Here is a 23388-nt window from a genome sequence, read left to right as displayed (position 1 = left end):
AAGAAAATTAGAAAACTATTAGATTGTAAACTATTATCATAATCACATCTGCATCGTTTGCGGAACAGAAGATAAGTGTTAACCAAACTTTTTTCCATTTAAACATTGAAAGTTTCCATATTGGTCACTTTTGCAAGACAACCGAGGACTTTAATTAATTTCCCTAAATTATTGAACTCTAATAAAAAAATGTAATAAATGCCATTTTCCGCAAGAACATGATGAGACAGATTAATACAGCTATTAGGTTTTGTTCAAAACCGCAAAAAGCGTCAAAGATATGATGAAAACGTCTATAATTAAACAGGGCGATGGTGTGATACACGCTAAACCTTGGCCTTTCCACAGTCTCAGTTTTAGTATATATATAACCCCAAATCAACTCTTACAATAATCATTAACTATCTTCTTAATTATAGCTAGCTTGAACCCCAAAGGCTCTTCTCCTTTAAAGTTTGCTCGTTTATTGATTCAGCATAATTCTATCCATATGGCTTCCTCTCATGCCTCAGAAAACACAAATCTAGAAGGTATGCCACTTTTCCAAATATCTCATGAACACTTACAATTTCATTATCTCTCTTTTTCTATTACATCATCACCTAGCTATCAGTGCACGCTACCTTTGTACACTCAAAAAAATAAAAATAAAAACATATGCTTTAATCTTTTTTTTATCTCTCTCACTAGGTGCATGATAAATAGATATTTGAGTGTCCAAAAATCATTTTATATTCTTTCAACCAAAGTATATGTATTTGCAGGAGTAGCTGGTGGTGTTGGGGAGAATCCCATTCCACTTCAAGAAAACATTCTGCAGAAGCATGCTGCATTCTTTGACAAGAATCACGATGGTGTTATTTACCCATGGGAGACTTTTCAAGGTTTTCTATGCTTTTCCTTTCCCTTTAATTAATGTCATCATTAAGGTTTTGTCATTGCAACTCTAATATAGCAATATTAAGGTTTTATGGATGAGGGTGATTGCTCAATTACATTTGGCCACAGTATAAATAATGCTGTAGGTTTTAACAACTACGATCCTAACTATATTTTAACATTTTGGTGTATAGGAAAAAAATATTTTGGTCATTAATTACCGTTACTTCCCATGTATAAGGAAAATAAAGTTTAGTTTTCATTCAGTATTAGAGTCACTACTACAAAAAATATTTTCATGCATATATTATCAAAGCTCTAAGATATTATTTTCATTATTTTAATTTTTTAAAAAACACATTCTAAGTCGGTTTTTTAAATAACTGTTTTAGAATGATACCATTCTAATACGGTTCTTATCCTTTGTAAAACCGTCATAGGAGGGTATCATTCTAAGACAACTCTTCACTAAAAATCGTCTTAGAATGATACCCTTCTAAGACAATTTTTATATAATAACCGTTTTAGAATGATCTCTTTCTAAGACAATTTTTTAGAAAACCGTTTTAGAAAATTAGTCTTCTAAAACGGTTTTTTATCTAAAAATCATCTTAGAAAGGTACTATTTTCTAAGATAGTTTTTGTTGGAATCATTGTCAAAAGTCTTAACTTTTAATGATGTTGGCTACAAAAACGAATGTCTTATACGATTGTTGTTGTATGTGCCTTTTGTAGCAGTGAGTAAAACTTTTCGTTTATAACAACTAATTAAAAATTAGTTTAAGTATGGTTTTTTTATTGTAAAAGTTAATAGATTTTATTATATATAACAATATATAATTAGTTTAGTCTGTCAAAAACTTTTAAATTGCAAGTTGATTCTAATAAATTCATAAAAAAAATCAGTTTCAGAATTTATCATGAATTTCTGAGTTTCATTTTTTATGGTGAGTTTTGATTAAATGCAGGCTTACGTGAAATTGGGAATGGGATCTTGGCTTCCTTTGGACTTTCTCTTTTCATCAATTTGGCTCTTAGTCAATCCACTCGTCCAGTACTACTTCTCCTTATTGCTTAAAAATTTTATTTTCTAACATTTAATTTTGCATGTCTATTTGAGTATTTAATTGAGAATTTTTTTTTTGCCATCCATCTTGTTTTAACCTCAGTTCTTTGTTAATTTGAATGAATACCATCTTATTTTTTATTACTTCTATATTATTTATGCCTAAATTTTAGGTAAAAAAATAGAAAACTATTTCCGTCTACCTTCCATAAATCTCCAGCATCACCCCTTACATTTGGGTAATCTTGGAATATAAATATACATTTCAGATTATTCTTTCCAAAATGGAAAGGGAGTGACACTTTTACACTACGAATTATCTTTTTTCAAAATTAAAGATGTGGTGCTTAAAATTTATGGTATGCAAGAAAAAACACCCAAAGCAAAAAAGAGAAATAATGAACAATTGTTGATACAAGTGGTAATAACTTGTGTTTTTTAATCAAGTAATCCATAGTTCAAATCCTGATTAGTCCTTAGGTATGAAATAAATCATGTTGGAAGGAAAATATCTACCTTCTCTGTTGTCAATGTCTCCAACGAAGATTTGTTACTGCTTTCAACGGAGATAACTTCATATCAATATTATGCTTTAAAAAAAAGAAGAGAAAAACAACAAGTAGAACCTCAGAAAAGGTAATCTCATGGCATCAGTATTTAATCCCTGAAGTAAGACTTTCAATTAATTATGGTTTCAGTAGAAGACCTCCATACCAGCTGATCCAGGGTTCCCTTGACAATTCCCATATACATTAACTATAACTTGTCATGTTATGGAATGGAGGCACATAGGTCTGGATACCACTTAACCATACCAAAATAAATGTGTAAAAAGTTTAAAATAATTAATGTGCAAAAATCACGATTTCGATCTTATATATTTGCAATATATTAAATGTAGGCTTAAATATGTTTTTGGTCCATGATAAATATCCAATTCTTTGTGTTTGATCGCCAATAAAATTTTCCTTTGAATTGGATCCCTAATATTTGAAAAATTTTGTTTGAGGTCCTTGCCATTAGTCGGGATCCGTTAACTTCTTACTTGACCGTTAACTGGACATGCAAGCATGCAACGTGTATCTTTTTATTTTTACCTTCACCACCATGACCTTGAATTTGGTCCTCCTAATGGAAATGGTTGCTACCAACATCCTCTCCCTTTACCACCTCTCCTACACCATCCAATCCCCCAAGCCTCAATGTCTTCAAATTTCATCTCAAAGCTATTCCCTATGGCAACCTCAACACAAACCCCAACCTCTCCCAATCGGCACCCCCTGACTTAGAGATTTCGGCATTGAGTTCCGCCTGCAGTGACTCAGAAACAAAGAAACTACAAAATGAGACAGAATCTCCACCTAAGGAGCCCAATCGTGAACAACCAAACCACGACGCTCTCAGAAAAGGAAAAAATGAGAATCTTCTTCATTTACTCTGTTATAAGGTGTTAAAAGCCAAGGCTAAAGGCGAAAACAAGTTCGGGAAGGAGCTGAAGTTGAACCCCACCACGACCCTCTCGAAGTGAAGAGTTGGCCAAGGTTGTCGGCGAAGGCCTTATAGACGATAAAGAAGGCACGACAGACGTCTAGTTTTCTTCGAAGAGTTTGCGAATTTGGTTTTGGCTCATTGGTTTGCAAATGGCACACGATTTGGAGCTGATAGCGCAACACAAAGCTTCGTCACTGAAGCTCGAATCGAACAAGATCCAAAACTTGGTCTGTTTTGATCAGCAAGGTCATCATGACACTCTCCAAACCAACCATTGTCTCGATTTGTTGCCTTGCACCATATTCCCTTTCAAACTCATTGGATTTTCACTCATGGAAACCCTTTGAGATGCGCCCAACCTCATTATCAGCATCACCAAAGCGTTAATCAATGACAACAATCCAAAATCGAGAACCAAGTAGAATGACCTTGTGAACGCAGGAAGGGTGGTGATGCCATTCCAATAGACCACAAGGAGTTTTCACAGTTTGAAATGACGTGAAACAAACAGAGAAGGATGAAGGTCAAAGGTGGTGAGACTGTGAGAGAGAAGGGGAGACTAGGGTCATAGAAGGAAAGACAAATAAAAAAAGCAAAAGAAAAAGGAATAATAGAAAAAATCATAGTTGTCCATTTAAAAAGTAAAAATATCCAATGGTGAAAAATGGCTTTCCCATGGTAAGAAACGGCGTTGTTTTTACTTTTTACAAATTAAAAAAAAAGCCCACATGTAATCCCACTCAGACAAAGATTACACATGACACCATAAGTTACATGCTTGTGTGGTTGATTAATGGCCACGTAGGCAGATAACAATTTCGGACTAACAGCACAGACCTAAGACAAAAAGTTTCAAATATTAGGGACTCAATGTGAAGGAAAAATTTATTAAGGACCAAAAACAAAAACTGGATATTTATCAGGGACCAAAAACATATTTAAGCCTTAAATGTATTGTGATATAAAAAGATAGAAAGGAATAAAAAATAACATATAATATAATAAAATGAAAAACCAAATAAAGAATTATAATATCTTGAAGGAAAAAACTATAATTTAATCAAAATTTTATATTAAGTACAGTGATGAGTCTGATATATAACATTTACTTTTAATTTAATTGTACTAAAGAGAGAGCCATTCTTTGTTTAAATTATAATACTACTATCATATATTTTCTATTTTCGCTTTATATATTAGTGGTGAAATTTTATGTTCGTGATTATTCAAATATTTTAGTGGAGACTCATCTAAATCATTTATATATTAAAGGTTGTATGACAAAAGTTTTTAATAGTTCTCGTTAAATTAAATAAAGGTGAGAAATAGGCACAAATAATTAATTAATACAAACTCCTCAAAACTTTTTTTTTTTTTTAACAATTAGTAGTACTTACTGCTACTGCTTGTCCGGTTCTTATGTTCCAGGGAAAGTTTCCATCTTTTCTTTTCCCAATCGAAATTAAGAATATACAACTCGGCAAACATGGCAGTGACACTGGAGTCTATGATACTGAAGGAAGGTAGTTAATATTTTCACACATTCCATTTTAGATTTTTTATTTCTTTAATTTGGTGATATTAATTAATTAATTCATGATAATTCTTTTATAGGTTTGTTCCTTCAAAATTTGAAGAAATTTTCACAAAACATGCACATACTCATCCAAATGCTTTAACATATGATGAGCTGAAGGAGATGTTAAAGGCAAACAGAGAGACAAAAGATTTGAAAGGAAGGTAGGTTTGTCATTTCTCTTATGGGATCAAATTTGTCATTATCAATTATTATTCTTTTCTCGTTGATTTTTTATAGAAATATTAACATGTTGCAACCATATAATGCACTTACAGGATTGGTGGTGAGGTTGAATGGAAATTCCTTTACAAACTTGCCAAAGATAAGAATGGCTTACTACAGAAGGAAACAATCCGTGGTGTTTATGATGGAAGCGTGTTTGAACTGTTGAAAAAGGAACATTCTTCAAGCAAAAAGAAGTAATATTCAATCAGTTAACAATAAAATTTACTATCGACACGATAATGTGAAAGAGGAAGTTGTTCAAGGTTACCATGTGTTTATTTTTAAGAATAGATGACCATAATACTTTACGATTTCCAAAGTGTGTTTTGGGTTTATTTGTTAAGTTAAATTTGTCTATGTCATTCATCATGCTTGGCATTTGTAATATAAAAAGAAAAATTGTTTGTATATCGGTTTATTTATTAAGTTAAATGTATCTTTGTCTATGAAGTAAGAAGGCAAATCTGTAATATGTTCACAGGCACTTATCCACAAGGTTGTTTTGCAGACCTAAAACAGTAAAAAAAAAAAAAACACAATTGTTAAAATCTAGATTTTATTTGGGATTGGAAAGGGGTTGAAAACTCATAACTTCATTTTAAAATCTTAGGTTCTCACCTAAAATATTAATATATAATATATGTGCACATAAAAAATATATAGATAAAAGAAATTAACCTATAAATGACAGCATTACACATGATAATCATAATTTTTTATTTTTGCACCACCAAATGAATTACATTATTTAAAAGAACAGGTTGAACATGTCACAAGTAGTGCCAAACCCAACCACACTAGTACATCATATGTTAACCCCCAAAGATAAACACTAGATGTCCCTTATAAAGAGAGATTGCATCCTCGGGCACATACAACGCAGCTAATTAAAACATAAAACACATGTAAACTCTAATAGGTTTTTTTACCCAATTACACCTTCTCTCTTATAATTTATCAAAATACACCACTTTCAAAAGAAATGCCTGAATTTCACCTCTTTTTAATATTGGTGAGATGTTAGGTTTAGCCATCCCAACTTCTCAACCTTCATTTTTTTTCTTACTTCTAATTTTTAAATTTTTTTTAAAAAAATATTTTTTAACGAAGTTAAGAATTCGGGAATTCGATCACCACCCGACTTCCCAACTTTTCTTTTTAAATATTATATTTTTTAAAAATATTTTTTTATTTTTAAAAATATTTTAGTAAATATAATTTTTCTTATATTGTTTATTTTTAAAAAATTGATAATGTTTTTGGTTTAATAATAATTAATTTATATTAGAATACATTACATTATAAATAAAATACATGAACACTGAGATTTTTCTAATTAAAAGTGGAAGATAAAGGTAGGTTTGGATAATTTTTTTTGTTATGGCCTTGTTGCCGACAGATTCCACATCTTTTTTGGTATCTCTGTCAATTTCTTTGTCCATTTCCATTTCCATTTCAGTGGGAATGTGATTTGAAACCGGATGACCCTTTGCATTTCTTCTCCTTGGATCAGGACCCCACTGATCTCCTTCATATTTTTGGCACCTTAATTCGTTTGCAAATAAGACATGAAATATGTTCTATAAAGTAAATAGCGGTGACACATAGTTCATGGGATAACATTGGCAGCCATTATTTGAGAACACAGTAAATGTTTAGTCTGATATTCACCACAATCACAATTTTGAGATTGTAACATGACCCTAAACCTTCCAGGTGGTCTGGGTGGTTCAACTGGGGCTTGAGTATCTTTTACAATAAATGTATGGTTGTGTTTTTCGAATTCATTTAAAATGTGCATAATTGATTCCTGCTGACCGCATTGCCTATGTTTGTCATCCTCTAATAACAAAAAGTTTTGTGATCTTGAAGTATGTCTTCTCAACAAACAATGACATCGGCAAATATCTTGTGCTTTTGAACATGGTATTGACTGACTCAGACAAATTTGTAGTCATATGTCCCCAATGTTTCGCCTCATCGAAGTATTGTACCCAATATTTTGTGGGTAACTGATTAAGCCATTCAGCTGCACTTAGCTTACTCATATGGATATCCCCAAGACTTAGCCAGTGTACTTCCCCGTGTATGCGTATCATGTAAATACTCAATCAATTTAATAAATTATGAAATTTGTATTAAAATATAGTTTAACAAAAGAAAATTAAAAATTCTCACTAGCCTGTATGAGTGGTTTCTTCAAATGTTTGCAGTTTGAGTTTGACTAAAGGAAATTTTGTCCATTGTGGCGTAGGTAGAAGAAATGAGGTGCATCCTCAATCCATAAGTTACTTGGGTTGTTGTAGGCACTTATAATCGAGGGGTGCCTATCTGAAATGAGAGAAATGTTACCTTGTAGAGTAACATGTTGTAGAAGCAAGCTTCATTATGATGAATCAAGTTGATTCAAGTAGTTTTGATGATGACAAAGATGATGACAAAAATCCCAAAGAATGATTTCAAGATTCAGTTAACAAGTTCAAGATCAAGATAAATTTCAAGTTTCATGAGAAGAAATCAAGAAGATTCAAGAATCAAGAGAAGTTTGATTTCAAGATTCAAGAGAAGAAATCAAGAAGACTTCACAAGGGAAGTATTGAATTTTTTTTTTTCAAAAAACAAACATAGCACAATTTTGTTTTTCAAAAGAGTTTTTCTCAAAATTTTCTAAGTTACTAGAGTTTTTACTCTCTGGTAATCGATTACCAGTGGCAAAGTTTGATTTCAAAAGTTTTTAAGTGAATTTGCAACATTCAAATTGTTTTTTAAATGGTGTAATCGATTACAATATATTGGTAATCGATTACCAGTGTATCTGAATGTTGAAATTCAAATTCAATTGTGAAGAGTCACATCTTTTCATAAAATGCTTTGTGTAATCGATTACATGGTTTTGGTAATCGATTACCAGTGACAAGTTTTGAATAAAAATCAAGAGATTTAACTCTTCCAATGGTTTTCAGATTTTTCTCAAGGTTATAACTCTTCCAATGATTTTCTTGACCAGACATGAAGAGTCTATAAAAGCAAGACCTTGACTTGCATTTCAATAACTTTGTTAACAATTCTTTAGAACAAATTTTGAGAAACCTTTGCTACTTATTCTTCTTCTTCTTCTTCCTTTGCCAAAAGCTTTCTAAGTTTTCTAGTTTCCCAACCTTGTTCTTTCACAAAAAACAAAAGTGTACTTTTCATCTTTTTCATTCTCTTCTCCCTTTGCCAAAAAGAATTCGACAAGGACTAACCGCCTGAATTCTTTTTGTGTCTCTCTTCTCCTTTTTCCAAAAGAACAAAAGACTAACCACCTAAATTCTTTTGTGTCTCTCTTCTCCCTTTGCCAAAAAGAATTCGCCAAGGACTAACTGCCTGAATTCTTTTTGTGTCTCTCTTCTCCCTTTTCCAAAAGAACAAAGGACTAACCGCCTAAATTCTTTTGTGTCTCCCTTCTCCCTTTTCAAAGAATTCAAAACGACATAGTCTGAGAATTCATTTGATTCTTCCCTTTCCCTTAAACAAAAGATTTCAAAGGACTAACCGCTTGAGATATCTTTTGTTTCCCCTTCACAAAGTTTCAAAGGACTAACCGCCTGAGAACTTTGTCTTGACACATTGGAGGGTACATCCTTTGTGGTACAAGTAGAGGGTACATCTACTTGGGTTGTTGTAATTGAGAACAAGAGAGGGTACATCTCTTGTGGATTAGTTCAAGTGGAGGGTACATCCACTTGGTTGTTCAAAGAGAACAAGGGAGGGTACATCCTTTGTGGATCTTTGCTTGTAAAGGATTTTACAAGGTTGAAAAGAAATCTGAAGGACCGCAAGTTGCTTGGGGACTGGATGTAGGCACGGGTTGTTGCCGAACTAGTATAAATTCTTGTGTTTGTCTTCTTCTTCCCTACACTCTTTAATTTCCGTTGTGCACTTTAATTATCGCTTTTACTTTTGGTTAAGTTTCCATTTCTGTTCTTTACTTTCTTAACATTATAGTAAAAGCCTAATTGAATTTAGTAACATTAAGAAGGATAGATTTTTAATTAGTAAAGATTCATTAATAATTAATTCAACCACCACTCATTAATTATTTCGAGGTCACTTGATCCAACACATGCCTTCTCAAATTCTTTAGGTAAACCCCATGTTAAAGTTGTCTACCCTTCTACGATGGCGTAGGAAATCGAGAATGGTTAGCATCGTCTCGTGTTGTAGCTATCAATAATGTGCCAGTATACTTCTCGTGAAACCATGTACCATCTACTTGTACGATGAGTTTGCAGTATGCAAACCCATTAATGCATGGACCGAATGGCCAAAACACACGTTTAAGCATTTTTTTTGCTGGGTACCATTTCTCACTCTTCAAACATGATTTTGTTTGAGCAGCGATCATAGTCCCAAGAATACAAGATTGCAAAGCTCCCAAAACTTTTCGCAGCTTGGCATATGATTCTTCCCAGTTTCCATAAATCATCACCAATTCTCTTTACTTTGCTAACCATGTCTTTTTGTAGGATGGAGTATAATTCTTGAACATTTTGACCTTTGCAATCAATGTTTGATGAAGACTGTTGTGTTCATTTTGACAATGGGTTGGATGTTCTGCGCTATGACGTGTTTGTCGAGCTGCCTATGATCCTATATGAGCATTGGCGCAAGACAAGTGTTATGACCTCTGATACTCTTGATAATCTATTTCTTATGCTTTGAATTGCATGTGCTTGTACTCGATGTACAACCATTTTCATGTGATTTACACACAAAGTTTAGCCTTCTCTAATAAGAATTTATTGTTTTGCAGTCAAATGATTTTTGATGTTGCATTCTTTGACTGCTCGAATACACTATGCTTTTTCATTGAAGGTCATGCCAATCCTGAGTGCACTAGTTGGTGGTTGTACACGGTCTTGTTGCTGAACAAAATGATGGTGATCAATGTATCGTGGTAGGTGGTCAATGTTCAACTCCACTGGACACTTAGGTTGGTGATATTGCAACGGAGGTGACGTTGGTATGACAACACCCTCGTCATCACTTTGGTCATTGTTGTGATGAAACAACTCTTGATCCTCATGCTCACTAAAATCAATCATGTTTTCTTCATGAAATCGTATAATGGGATCTTCATTAGTGATGGAATATTCATTTGGGTTTGATATTTGTGTCTGTGGTTGTTGTGATGGGGTGATGTTGTAAAATATTGTGATGAATGATAGTTTTGTTGGTGAAATGAGGTTTGTTGGGCATAAAAAAGAATCATTTTGGGATAATAGTTGTGAGTATGAAGTATAAATGTCAAAGGCATTTTGTATTTCAAGGTTGTTGTACAATAATGGTTGTGGAGATGGTAGTTGTGGTTGTGGTTGAGGAATAAGCTCAATAACAACATACAATTTGGTAGAATTCAATTCTGGATTTTAGACAATTGTTTCTAGCATGCCTCTGAGATTGTCATTGATGTGTAATTGTGCTGAAATAAAACGTGTTGGGTTGTGATGAAGTGAAATAGGGACACGATATAACAACTGAACAACTGTTTCAATTTCCTGAGTAGAGAGACGTTTGTTAATTTTCTGAATCAATTGTGTTAATGTAATAGACCTACTCACATATAGAAATATTGGGTTCGCACATGAGTACATCGATTTATGAACCGAGTTGTCTACAATCTGACCATTGTGGTGAACGATAATTGATATCTCTTTAGGTGGAGCCATAGGTGGTGTTTGGGGGATATGGGTGGGAAGACTATGAGAGTTAAGAACAAAGGTTACTTTTGTGAGGATGTGGTTGTGTGTGATGTGTTGTGAAATGGTGGGATTATATATAGGGTGAGAAAGTTTGGTAAGAGAGTTAGGTGGAAGGGTTAGCTGGGAGGGTTAGGTTGGAGATCCGCATGGGTAGTCAATGCATGTAAGTGAACAGTGTGCAGCTGCGTATATCACAGACAATAGTCTCTAATTTGCATCATGACTGTTGATCGCACTATTTCATATTGCTCACTGAACCCACATAGTTTATTGAGATCCCCATTAATGCGGTTGTCAGTGCATGTGAGTGAACAGTGTGGAACTGCGCAAATCATAGACGATAGTCTGTCCGTGGCATAATGACTGATGACCATATTGTTTCGCATCACGCACCTAGCCCACACAAATTATTGAGATCTGCATTAATGCAATAGTCATTGCATCTGAGTGAATAGTGTGAAACTGCACATATCACATACGACAGCCTGTCAATTGCATCATGACTATTGACTGCATTGTTGCACATCACTCACGGAGCCCATGCAGATTATTGAGATCCATAATAATGCGGTTGTCAGTGTACGTGAGTGAACAATGTGCCACTACACCCATACTATTGCAATCATGGGTTTGGTACTGCATGCCTTTTATTGCACCTAGAGTCCCACTGCCCGAAACAACTTATCTGCTCGCTAAAAGGTTATTACACGTAATGATATCAAATTTTTCAATTTCAATGGCGCACATTATAACATCGCAATGAATAACGGTTTTATTTCATTTACATTTCAAATGGAGTGGTGATAGATTATAACATAAGGGCACAACTCATGGTGACTTGGTTGGGTATAGATCTCGTATAGATCATATGGAGAGCCATTAGGTATATCACTATCATTAACCACACCATCAATATGTACATATTAACATTTACTAATGTTGCATTGTTATCATATATTTTAGTTTTCTTGGGTCCCATATAGAATTTGAATAGCACCTACCAAGACATGCATACAGAGACAAGGACATTTGGTCTGCATGTACTACAATTATTTGCTTTCACATCGTGGAATGGCATCAAACAAATCTAATCAAGCTACAATTTGGACTACATCAAAATATCCATGTTGATCCCATAAATCTTGATCGACTTCACCAGATTGACATGCGAGACAATCATTACATTGACTAGATTGAATATCATGTGAGATGGATTAATATCTAGAAAAACAAACGTAATAATGTTTTAACTAGACAATGGGTTCAAGGGCTAGTGACACATACCCCGAAGTATATGGAATGATATAGGCAAAACACTATTATGTTCTTGTCTGTTGCACAACAACTAAATGATCCACTCATATGTTAAGAATTTTGGCAAACATACCAATTGTCGTTGTAGGTTTCATATTTATAAAAGAGTTTGTCTCCACAGGGACTTGAATTACTTAATTCATTCGGATAAAGGTAATCACTTTAATAGTTATGTACAAATTTAATCAAATGTCATTTGGTTTTGGTTTAACTAACTGAAAGTAAAAGTATAGTAAAAATAACGGATTTATTGAAATAATAGAATTCAGTGCGTCAGAAATATGAAAATTGCGGAAATGATTTAAATTAATTCAAGAAAACATAGGATTGGATTTCATCATTCATACCCTTAGTATCTGAATAAGATTAACATGTATAAATCATTTTCTAACATTACTGATGCACACATAATTATTCCAAGTCGATTCCTCACACTAGGAACCTAAGAACATTTACTAAATATCGATCCCTCACATATACAGTAAATATCCCAACATTACAATTATATTCTCTTGCTTTTTGCAATAAAGATGTTATGCTCTATTCCTAGCAACGTAATGTAAAAAGTAAAATCATTCGGTTAAAATTCTAAGATTACTTTCTAGTTTCACTTAAAATCCAATTTCATGACACTAGTGATCAAATAGAATCAAACATTAAGAGTAGAATGAAATTACCAATAATGAGTAGAAAAGATTAATATATATATATATATATATATATATATAATATCAAAAGGGATACATAAGGGTACAAAGATTACATTCAATCCTTAAGAAAAACTAACCGATCATTGTGCAGAGCACAAGACTAAGAAGAGAAATGACGAAGGAAGCGATCCACGGTCATAACTTTACAGCACCTCGGCTCTGCTTTTCCTCTACTCCTTGTTCTTCCATGTTTTTGTCTCAGCTTTCAGGTTGTTGGATCTTTTTTCCTCTTCCCCTGCATGACTATTTAAAGAGAAAACCATTTAGTGCAGGGGAAACTCACCCAGGCGAGTGGCTTGCTTAGGGCTGAAGTTTTCTCTTAGCCCAGGCGAGGTAGATGCTAGCCTGGACAAATTTAGGGTAAGAAATCTTCATGAAAAGACCATTTTTCCCTTCCTTTTAGCACTATTTTTGGATCTAACAAACAACCATCAAAACCTACAAAATCATGGATGAATCTTTCATATTTGAACAACAATATTAGTAAATGTGAAATATATAGTTACAACTAGTTTTAAAGGTAGTTTATAAGAAAAATATTACAATTAAAGGATAAGTGCTAACAATTTAATCCCAAAAATAACTGAAATTTGGCACTTATCAGCATAACAATTACCCATAATGTTGTAGGGACAACCGTTGAAAAAACATATTTCCCAGTTCCCCATCCTCAATCAAGGTTTTATACTCCATCTCTTGTTCATCAAACTTTTGGCCAGACTCGCGAGTTAGTCAATGCAACTAACCATGAATGGATGAACAATTTATTTGGTGTCGATTTGGATACACCAAATTTTGCGGCATCATATTTAGCTTCTTTACAACAGTTTGATGCACTATATTCGTTTGGAGAGCAAGGAAAAAGTTCTTCAGATGTTGCAACCCATAGTGAAAACCCTAAGACCGAACAACAACATCGTCATCATGAGGGAGAACCAATGATACATGAGAGAAGAAATTCGCGACGTAATCGACGTCCACCACCTTATGGGATTGGTCATCGTCTTGGTCGTTAAAGTATAAAATATTGTGATAATGGGATCAATTGTGTTTAAGTATCCTTCTAATGTAGTTTTCAAAATTATGTTAAAGTGACCATGTGTTGATGGATTGACAAGTGTACCAATTCGTCCCAAGTAGTAAAGTTAAAATGGAAATCCGAGTATCGTATCCATGAGGACTTTGTTTATACTTAGGTATATGAATATTTTATTAGTAAAAGAAGTTAAAGAAAATTTATTTGAAAAGGTTATGAGAAAAAAAAAATTTTAAATTGCCAAAAAATTAAATGAAAGAGGAGAAATTAAAAAAGAATTTAAATTAAAAGACATAAAGATTAGAGAACCCAATAATATTGTAGAAGTAAATTCATAAGATGAGAATGTTGGGAACTTAGCCTACGAGAGCTACTCTTTGATGTAATGTTAATGATTTTTCTCTATTTATAATCATTCCAATTTACACCTGCATCTACTGGTATACACTAACTTTGGTCCCCCGCATGAAGGAGCATAATTTATCTATTTGCTCTCCCAAATCCCTTTGCAAAGATAAAATAGTAAATTGCATTAAGAATAGATATGTATAACAAGCTAAACAAAAATCAACCTATCCCTAATGATGACTTTATTTAGATACCCTTTCCCAGTTCTATTAGAAAATAACATTTTCCAACGCTACCCCTAAAACTTACCACACAAATGGGTGATCAAGCCACAAGCAATAATATTAAGCACAAGAAAGGATAATGCAAAAGTAATATTGTTAAATAGATAGGAAGAGAAATTACATTAAGAGTAGTTGGATGCCAAGTTCCCAAAAAAGAGGGTTTAGCCTCTCATTGTCATGGAGGCTTTACAATTGTAAGAAGGAAATATTTAGAAAAGGGGGAAAAGATAAGAAATGGAATGGAGGCAATGAATGACTCCCAATGCTTGCTTCTCCTTCTTCTAGGCCTTTGCCTTCTATAAGGAATTGTATTCTATTGGAGCTTCTACGTGTTTTTTCCTTCTTCTCTCTCCTTATTTTATAGGTGCAGATTAACGGGCTTCTTGCACTAAGTATGCATTTACTTTCTTGAATTAGTCATACATTTCTTAATTAGTCTGCTTTCCTTAATTAGTCATGCTTTCCTTAATTAGCTCATTTTTGTTAATTAGTCCTATTTTTTCTTAATTAGCCTCATTTCCTTAATTAGTCTTGTTTTCCTTAATTATCCTTGCTTTCTTGGGCTTTATTATACTCACCAAGGATAATAAATTCATCACTTTTAATATTTTCTACACAAAAACTTAATGATGTTAATTTAACAATTATTTTCTTAAAAAGGAAGAATTAGAAGAGAAAAATTACAAATTCATATATAATTTCACCCCAAAATATACTCATAATTAGTGGTTATTAACATGTTATGCGATTTATAAAATTTATGTCCAATACATTAAGAATATTTGTGGCAAATTTATTTCATAGTTTTCATGTCAAAGAATCCAAAAAATATATATCGTGTAACAGTTTCATGAAGAAGGATCTCAAATTAATAACAAACAATAAATAAAAAAGTATGATTTAGACCCATAAAACAATGTTTAAGTGGTCATGTTATGAAATCTATAAAATTGGTGTCCAATACATTAAAAATATCTATGATAAATTTATTTCATATTTTTCACATCAAAGAATAAAAAAATATATCATGTAACAGTTTCACCAAGAAGGACCTCAAATTAATAGCAAAAGATAAAAAATAAAAAACGTTTATTTCGACCCTTAAAACAATGTTTAGTGGTCATGTTATGAAATTTATAAAATTTATGTCCAATACATTAAAAATATATTGGCAAGTTTACTTCATAGTTTTCACGTAAAAAAAACAAAAAAAATATATATTGTGTAATAGTTTCAACAAGAATGACCTCAAATTAAAAGCAAAAAATAAAAAAAAACAATGTTTTCGACCCTTAATACAATGTTTAAGTGGCCATGTTATGCTTTTTATAAAATTTATATCTGTGGCAAATTTATTTAATATTTTTCACATCAAAGAATCCAAAAAAATATATTGTGTAACAATTTTATTAAGAAGGACCTCAAATTAATAACAAAAAAACTGTGTTTTTTTTACCCTTAAAACAATGTTTAAATGGTCATATTATGCAATTTATAAAATTTATGTTCAATACATTAAAAATATATGTGGCAAATAGATTTCATAGTTTTTCTTGTCAAAGAATGTGTGTCTATATATATATATATATATATATAGACACACACACACATCATGTAATAATTTCATCAAGAAGGGTCTCAAAGTAATAGTAAAAAGAAAACTATGTTTTCGACCCTTAAAACAATGTTTAAGTGACCATGTTATGTAATTTATAAAGTTTATGTCCAATACATTAAAAATATATGTGGCAAATTTATTTTATAGTTTTCACGTCAAAGAATCCAAAAGCCTGTGTGAACGATTCAAGTTGGTTTTTTTAGTACTTACTTGAAATTATTTGTTTTAGTTTATGTTAACAACGAAAATAGCAAAAAATGACAACTCCCTAAAACGCAGACACTTCAAATTTTTAAGTTTGTGCGAATTAATCAAGTCTTTATTATTTACAGAAAACTAACATTGAATAGACAACTCACAATTTAAATTTAAGTCTAGAAGTAATAATGGACGTCTGGTGCACCATGTACCAGAGTAAAATGACAATCAAAATTGGCAACACTTTGCAATTTACCCAAGTCTCTGAAAAAACAATAAATGATTCACCAACAAAACTAACTTTGAATTGAAAACTCGCAATTTAAATTTAAAGTTTGAAAACAATAATGGACTGGTACACCAGATAGCAGGGTAAAATCACAATCGAAATTGATAACATTATGCGCTGTATTGATAAAAGCAAAACTGGAATAATGACATGTCTCAATCAATATTGGATTTCAGACAAGCCTCTACCAAAAACACCATTCTAGCCTTATGAGAGTCCAATACACATCAATAGGGAAAATATTCAAACAACTATAAATGTACATACCAAAATCCGGAGCTGGAACACATTAGGGTGGACGTGGCCAAAGTGGGCTCCCGGACTTCACACGTAGGCTTTAAGGCATACCTTTGTTAGGAGAACGGGAGGGGGGAACTACAAAACAAAGGACTTCAATGCTTAAGTAAGTATATGAGTTAGGAGAATAAGAGAGATGTTGTATACACGAGTATGCAAGCAGGTGTCCATGTGTGTTCGAGGTGTATGGAGGGTTCGATGGAACCTGGTATTTATAGGAGTAGAGTGGAGTTGCAGGTCCTTGTTTGTAGTGGCTGTTATAGCCCTTGCACATAATTATTGGCTTATAGATAATAGTAGGTAACTTATGGATAATGTTAGAGATAATACGTAGCTTAAAGATAAAAGCTAGTAGATAATTATACCTTATAGATAATGTGTAGTTTGTAGATAATTGAATACCTACCAAGAGATAAGGAGATTCAAATATTAAGAGGTTAGAGATAACCTATCAGTTAGGGAGCCTGACTGCTAAAGGCCGAGTGTTTGTGCTCTTGTACCAGGGCTGACATGGAGGGTTGACACATGTGTCAGAGTTCCATGTTGGGTGCCATATGTATTATGTGGACCCTTGAGAGTACATATAACACCAAACACTCTTAATATAGTCACTCACTTCCACACAATATACCTTCACAAATGAAATTCAATCTCAATAATGGCATTCTTGGGAGAAACAAGCACTCAAACCATTGCTAACTTGAAATTAGCATTCATTTTTCCAAATGGATCAATGAAACACAACCAAACTAGTGCTTATTTTCAATGTCCTACTCCAATACAAATGTGAGTTCCTGATTAGTGTTCTTTCGAGATACTAAAGAGTAGAATGAACAACACCCTTCAGCTAACCAATGACCAATTTGTGTATGAAATTCATTTCCAACAGTCATGCCTAGATGCAGGTCAACAATCTTTTCTTTCATTCTCTACAATTGAAAAATGATGATGATGTTTGCACAATGTTAATATGCAATGAGCAATACCCGTGTGTTGGTCCTATAGAATTATTATGTACCATCAACAAAACACTCGATGGTATACCCAACCTAGTTTGATCCACCATCACTCCTACTCATGATGCAATGTTGCATTACAATGGAAAGTGGAAGATACCACGATAAGGAAATTTTTTGGATTACTCCTTCACTAGAACAAACCCAATAAGATTTGAAATTCCTTCAGGATGTAGCATCGAAACACTCAAGGATGTCATCAAGCAAGTTACGCCTATAGGGGATCCCTTTATGGAATTCATGAATCACAAGTGGTCAGACAATTGTTCTTTCGACAGTCAGGCCATACAAAATATTAAGAAAAATTAATCGAATATCAAATAATAGAGTTGAAAAACAATGAAGATGTGTTAAAGATGTTAGCAGAATCCAACTACTGGAACATTTTTATCCAATAGAAACTTTAGCTATTTTTAACAAATTAGTAATCCAACTATTGGAAGAAGACATGTCCAGTACACAACACATTTCAAACTATGATTAGCTTCGTCATTTTCATGTTTCAAGTGTTATTGTTAGTACATTCTATTATTTTCGTTTTATTATGTTTGTCTCTCTAATTGTTAGTATTTTTTGTTATTTGAGTGTTTTAATTTCTTCATATAATATAACTAAAATATGATAACTAAATATTCATTATGATTTTAATCAATCTATTTTTTAAAAAAACTTTACCTTTTTTATTTATTTTAAGACTATTAATTAATTATTTTAAGAATGTTAGTAAATTATTAAACAAACAATATTGTCATTATTTAAAAAATAATAATAATATTAAAAAATAATTATTTTTTATAAAACAATATTTTAAAAAATAAATAAGTAACAGTTCAGAAGTCAAGTTTGCTAACCCGACTTCTTAACTTTGAAAATAAAAATTATTTAATTTTTTTAAAAATAAAATAAACCAAAATAGAAGGAAGTCAGATTCCCCAACCCCAACTTCTCTCTTCACTTAAAAACAAGTGTAGTATGGGAAATAGATTTAAAATAGGTGTATTTGGGTAATATTGAGGAGATAGAGGGTGTAGTATGGGAAAAAAATTGTAATGTAAAATAGAAAACCCAAATATATCAACAACATAAGTTGCAGCAGACAAGTTAAAAGATCCATACTCCATACATAGAGTGAACAATCAAATCCTTTTACATTTTCATAACACCAATCTGATGCCCTGTATGGCTTGAATTCATCAATTACAACTTATGAGTTACAACTAATTAACTCCATCAAATTTGATGTCATTTTTGTGTTTCCAAATCGTCCAAACCATCTTTGCCATCTTCCCTTTCATTGTGCCTCCTTTGCTGCCAGAAATGGCCTTTAAAGTCGGCTGGTACTACCCGCATTTCAACACACCATAAATAGCATTTAGTTCAAATGTTATATGTAAAACTGCACTCAATTGTAAAAAAAAAAAAACATTTTTTTTATTAGCAAATGTGACCTATTAATTGTTAGTTTTTTGTTAGTTGGAGAAATCAAAACCACAACCTTTTCCTCCCTCCCTTCTTTTACCACCCAATCCTCCTTAACACAATTCATGTTAAATCAATTAGGAATGATGTTCCTTTCTTCAAATTATCCATGGTTTGAAAACTATCGTGTGTGAGCACACCAAACCTTTCAACTTGGAAGGAACATATGTAGTTTCCATAGGTGCTTGAATAAAGTAGCTTCGTTCCCTCATGTATTTTTTGCACTTTTGTGTTAGAGATAAGGGGGAACAACATGAAGACTAAGCTTTGTAGATTGAAGAAGTTTTGTCTCTATATATGCCTAACTCCTTGAGTGACATTTGTATTGATTGTTGCATCTTAGTATCTATGTTTTCATATGTACATCATGCATCATCATGTAGAGCTAAGAAGATTTTTTCTAAAGTTAGAAACTTTTTCAGTGCATAAAACTCTCTATTTTAATCAATTATAAGGCTAATCGTAATCGATTACACAAGTGTTTGTAGCTTGTAGTGAGATTCTAGTTTTGGTTTAATCGATTACCAGTTAACCGTAATCGATTACATAGTTTAGTTGAGACCATGTTTGGCTTTTCATGAGTCTCTACATTAATCAATTACTAGGTGATCGTAATCGATTACTTTGTTCTTAAAGATTTTCCCATAAGTGATCAAGAACACTTTTATCGATTACATCAAGAATCTAATCGATTACATTGTTCTTAAAAGTTTTCCAAATGTTGGGAAGAACACCTTAATCGATTGAAATGATAATATAATCAATTACTTCTTTGAAATAATCAATTACATTGGATATTTAATCGATTACAAGTGATTATAATTGTTTGCTCAATAAATAACCACCTTGTGTTCTCACTCTTATGAAGGAAGAAAAGAGAAGAAAAAGTGCTTAGAATAAGTGTGTGACTCACAACTTCCAGACTTTCTTTTCTAAAGCTCTCATGGTAAAAAGTGAGTTATGAATTTCTCGTGAGATCAAGAAGAGACTCAAGCAAAGGTTCTTGTGAGTGATTGATCAGGTTATGTCTCTCATCGATTACATGTTGTTAGCATATGCATGAATTTAAGAAGGCATGCTATAATAGTTTTTTCTAGTTTGGGCTAAGGGTAGGTTTCTCTTAGACTCTTATTCACAATGGATGTGAAGAGTGTTTGTCTCAATGGATACATTGAAGAAGAGATATATGTAGACCAACCTCCAGGTTTTGTAGACTTCGAACATCCTAATCATGTTTACAAGCTGAAAAAAAGCTCTGTATGGTTTGAAACAAGCACCTAGATCTTGGTATGAAAGATTAAGCAATTTCTTAATTGAACAATCTTTTGTAAGAGGTCAAGTTGACAAAATATTGTTCATCAAGAGATTAAACAATGAGTTGTTGATTATGCAAATTTATGTTGATGATATAATTTTTGGAGCTACTAATGAAACTTTGTGTAAGGAATTTCCCAGTTCTATGCAGAAAAAAATTGAGATGTCTATGATGGGAGAGTTGAACTTCTTCCTTGGACTTCAAGTCAAGCAAATGGAACATGGAACCTTCCTATGTCAAACAAAATACTGTATAGATCTAATTATGAAATTCAACATGGAAAAGTGCAAAGAAACATTAACACCAATGGCAACATCCACTTATCTTGATTCGGATGAAAAAGGTAAATTAGTGGATGAATCAAAGTATAGATGTATGATTGGCTCACTTTTTTACTTAATTGAAAGCCAACTAAATATTATGCTTAGTGTTTGCTTGTGTGCAAGGTATCAAGCTAACCCTAAGGAATCTCACTTAGCAGTTGTTAAAATGATCATTAAGTACCTTAAGGACACCACCAATGTTGGATTGTGGTATCCCAAAGGTACCTCCTTAAATCTAATTGGCTTTTCAAATTCTAACTTTGTAGGATGCAAGCTATATGGGAAAAGCACAAGTGGAACATGCCATCTCTTAGGAATCTCTCTTGTATCTTGGAACTTTAAGAAACAAGCTTGTGTAGCACTATCCACTGCAAAAGTAGAATGCATTGCAGCTGGAAATTGTTGTGCTCAAAGTCTTTGGATAATGTTGCAACCTACCCTACGACAAGAGTGTGGGCGAAAAGCCAAAGGAGTGTCTTCCAAAAAGCAAAAATGTATGGGAGTCGCCACCAACGTTTATTCGAGGAAAATGTTTAGAAAAACCAAAAAGAGGTTTGGGAATTTTGAAAATAAGGGTTCAAGAGTTATTTACGCATGGGGAAGGTACTAGCACCCCACGCGCCTGTCACAAGGGACGGCGGCCTTTAATCGAGTGTGTATAACGTCACTTCAAAATTATGTATTTTCCTTTTTTTTTTATATTTTTTTACTTTTTTGGGGTCGACAAGGGGGCTGCCCTTACTCCTACGTATCCTCAAGTGCAATGAGGAATTCAGACCTACGTAGTTCTTTAAGTCTAAATGTTTGTGTTAAATTGATTTTATGTTTTTGAAAGATTTATTTTAATTGTGAACAAAGAGTCATTTAAGGCGTTAGACCTCGAAACGATGTTTTAAATTTTGAAAAGCGGAGAGAATCGTTAAGGTGTTGGACCTTGAAAAGATTTCAAGTGATATTTGATGAAATGAAGTTTAGTTATGAGTTGGTTTTATCTTGGTTTTGTTTATTAACTTTCAATCTTTTTAAAGACAATTTTACTGCACTAGTGATTGGTTAAGATTGAATTTTACAAAGAAAAAGAGATTGCTGATGATAGATGAAGAAGATGAATGTGCACATAATAACAAGGGGGACTACTAAGGATACATAGATCACATTCAATCCCTAAAAATAAAACTAACCGACTGGTGCGAAGAACACCGAACAAGAAATGACGTAGGGACGATCACAGTCATGATTCGGTAGCTCCTCAGCTTTGTTTCCTCTTCTTTCTTCTTCTTCTTTCTCAATTCTCTCAATTCCCTCAAGTACTAAACCTTGGAACCCTTTAAAACACCCTTAGGATGCCTATTTTTAGGCAAAAGGCCACCTTGAGGTAGTTGCAGCTTGCCCAGGTGAGCTAGTCCCTTAGCGTTGAAGTTATTTGGTGGCCCAGACGAGCCAAATGCTGGCCTGGGCAAGCTGGGGCCTAGAAAAAAATAAGGAAAAGACCCTTTTGCCCTCCTTTCTTGGAATCTTTTGTATTCTTGAGCGAAACACCAAATGGTTCCTTGCTTTGTACTGTAACTGGCGTTCAACACTGTAAGTCGACTAGCAAGGATCAAAAGATCAACGAATGATAGTCCCCAAACAAAATTAGGGTATGAAAGATGAAACATCAACTATAAGACTTTGGAGTAATTCTTGATCACATTCCTTTGAATTGTGACAACACAAGTGCTATTAATCTTTCTAAAAATCCTATCATGCATTCTAGAACCAAACATATAGAGATAAGACATCCTTTTCTTAGAGATCATGTATCAAAGGGTGATTGCTACATTGAGTTTGTTGATAATGAACACCAACTACCTGAAATCTTTACTAAACTTCTTGCTAGAGATAGGTTCTTCTTTATTAGGAATGAACTAGGTATCTTAGATGGATCTAGTATTGAATGATATTATGTTTTAGTACATGTAGCTTGTTATATATGCCCTCTATGTTTGTTATTTATGTTCAATATCTTAGCATTTTGATATGTGGTTGAATATCTTTTAAAAAAATATGTTTTACTCTATCATTTCGTGTTTTTCATTGTTTTAATCGATTACATGTTTGGCTTAAAACTTTTTCTGGCATTGTGTTCTGTTGTAATCTATTACTGCCTTGTTTTAATCAATTACATGTTGTGGTTT

At 33.0% G+C, this 23388-nt stretch overlaps 1 protein-coding gene across 1 annotated transcript; it reads left to right on the top strand.

Moving 5' to 3' along the window:
* Nucleotides 1-386: 386 nt before the first annotated feature.
* On the top strand, nucleotides 387-5728 carry LOC114367275 (probable peroxygenase 5). Its single transcript, XM_028324426.1, has 6 exons — nucleotides 387-530; nucleotides 765-884; nucleotides 1848-1933; nucleotides 4865-4959; nucleotides 5051-5176; nucleotides 5291-5728. The coding sequence occupies exons 1-6, from the start codon at nucleotides 491-493 to the stop codon at nucleotides 5436-5438; spliced, it is 615 nt and encodes a 204-aa protein (XP_028180227.1). The 5' UTR covers nucleotides 387-490; the 3' UTR covers nucleotides 5439-5728.
* The last annotated feature ends 17660 nt before the right edge of the window (nucleotides 5729-23388 follow it).

Source organism: Glycine soja, chromosome 9 (assembly GCF_004193775.1).
Source record: "Glycine soja cultivar W05 chromosome 9, ASM419377v2, whole genome shotgun sequence".
NCBI lineage: Eukaryota > Viridiplantae > Streptophyta > Magnoliopsida > Fabales > Fabaceae > Glycine > Glycine soja.
This window is presented reverse-complemented; position numbering and strand designations above follow the sequence as displayed.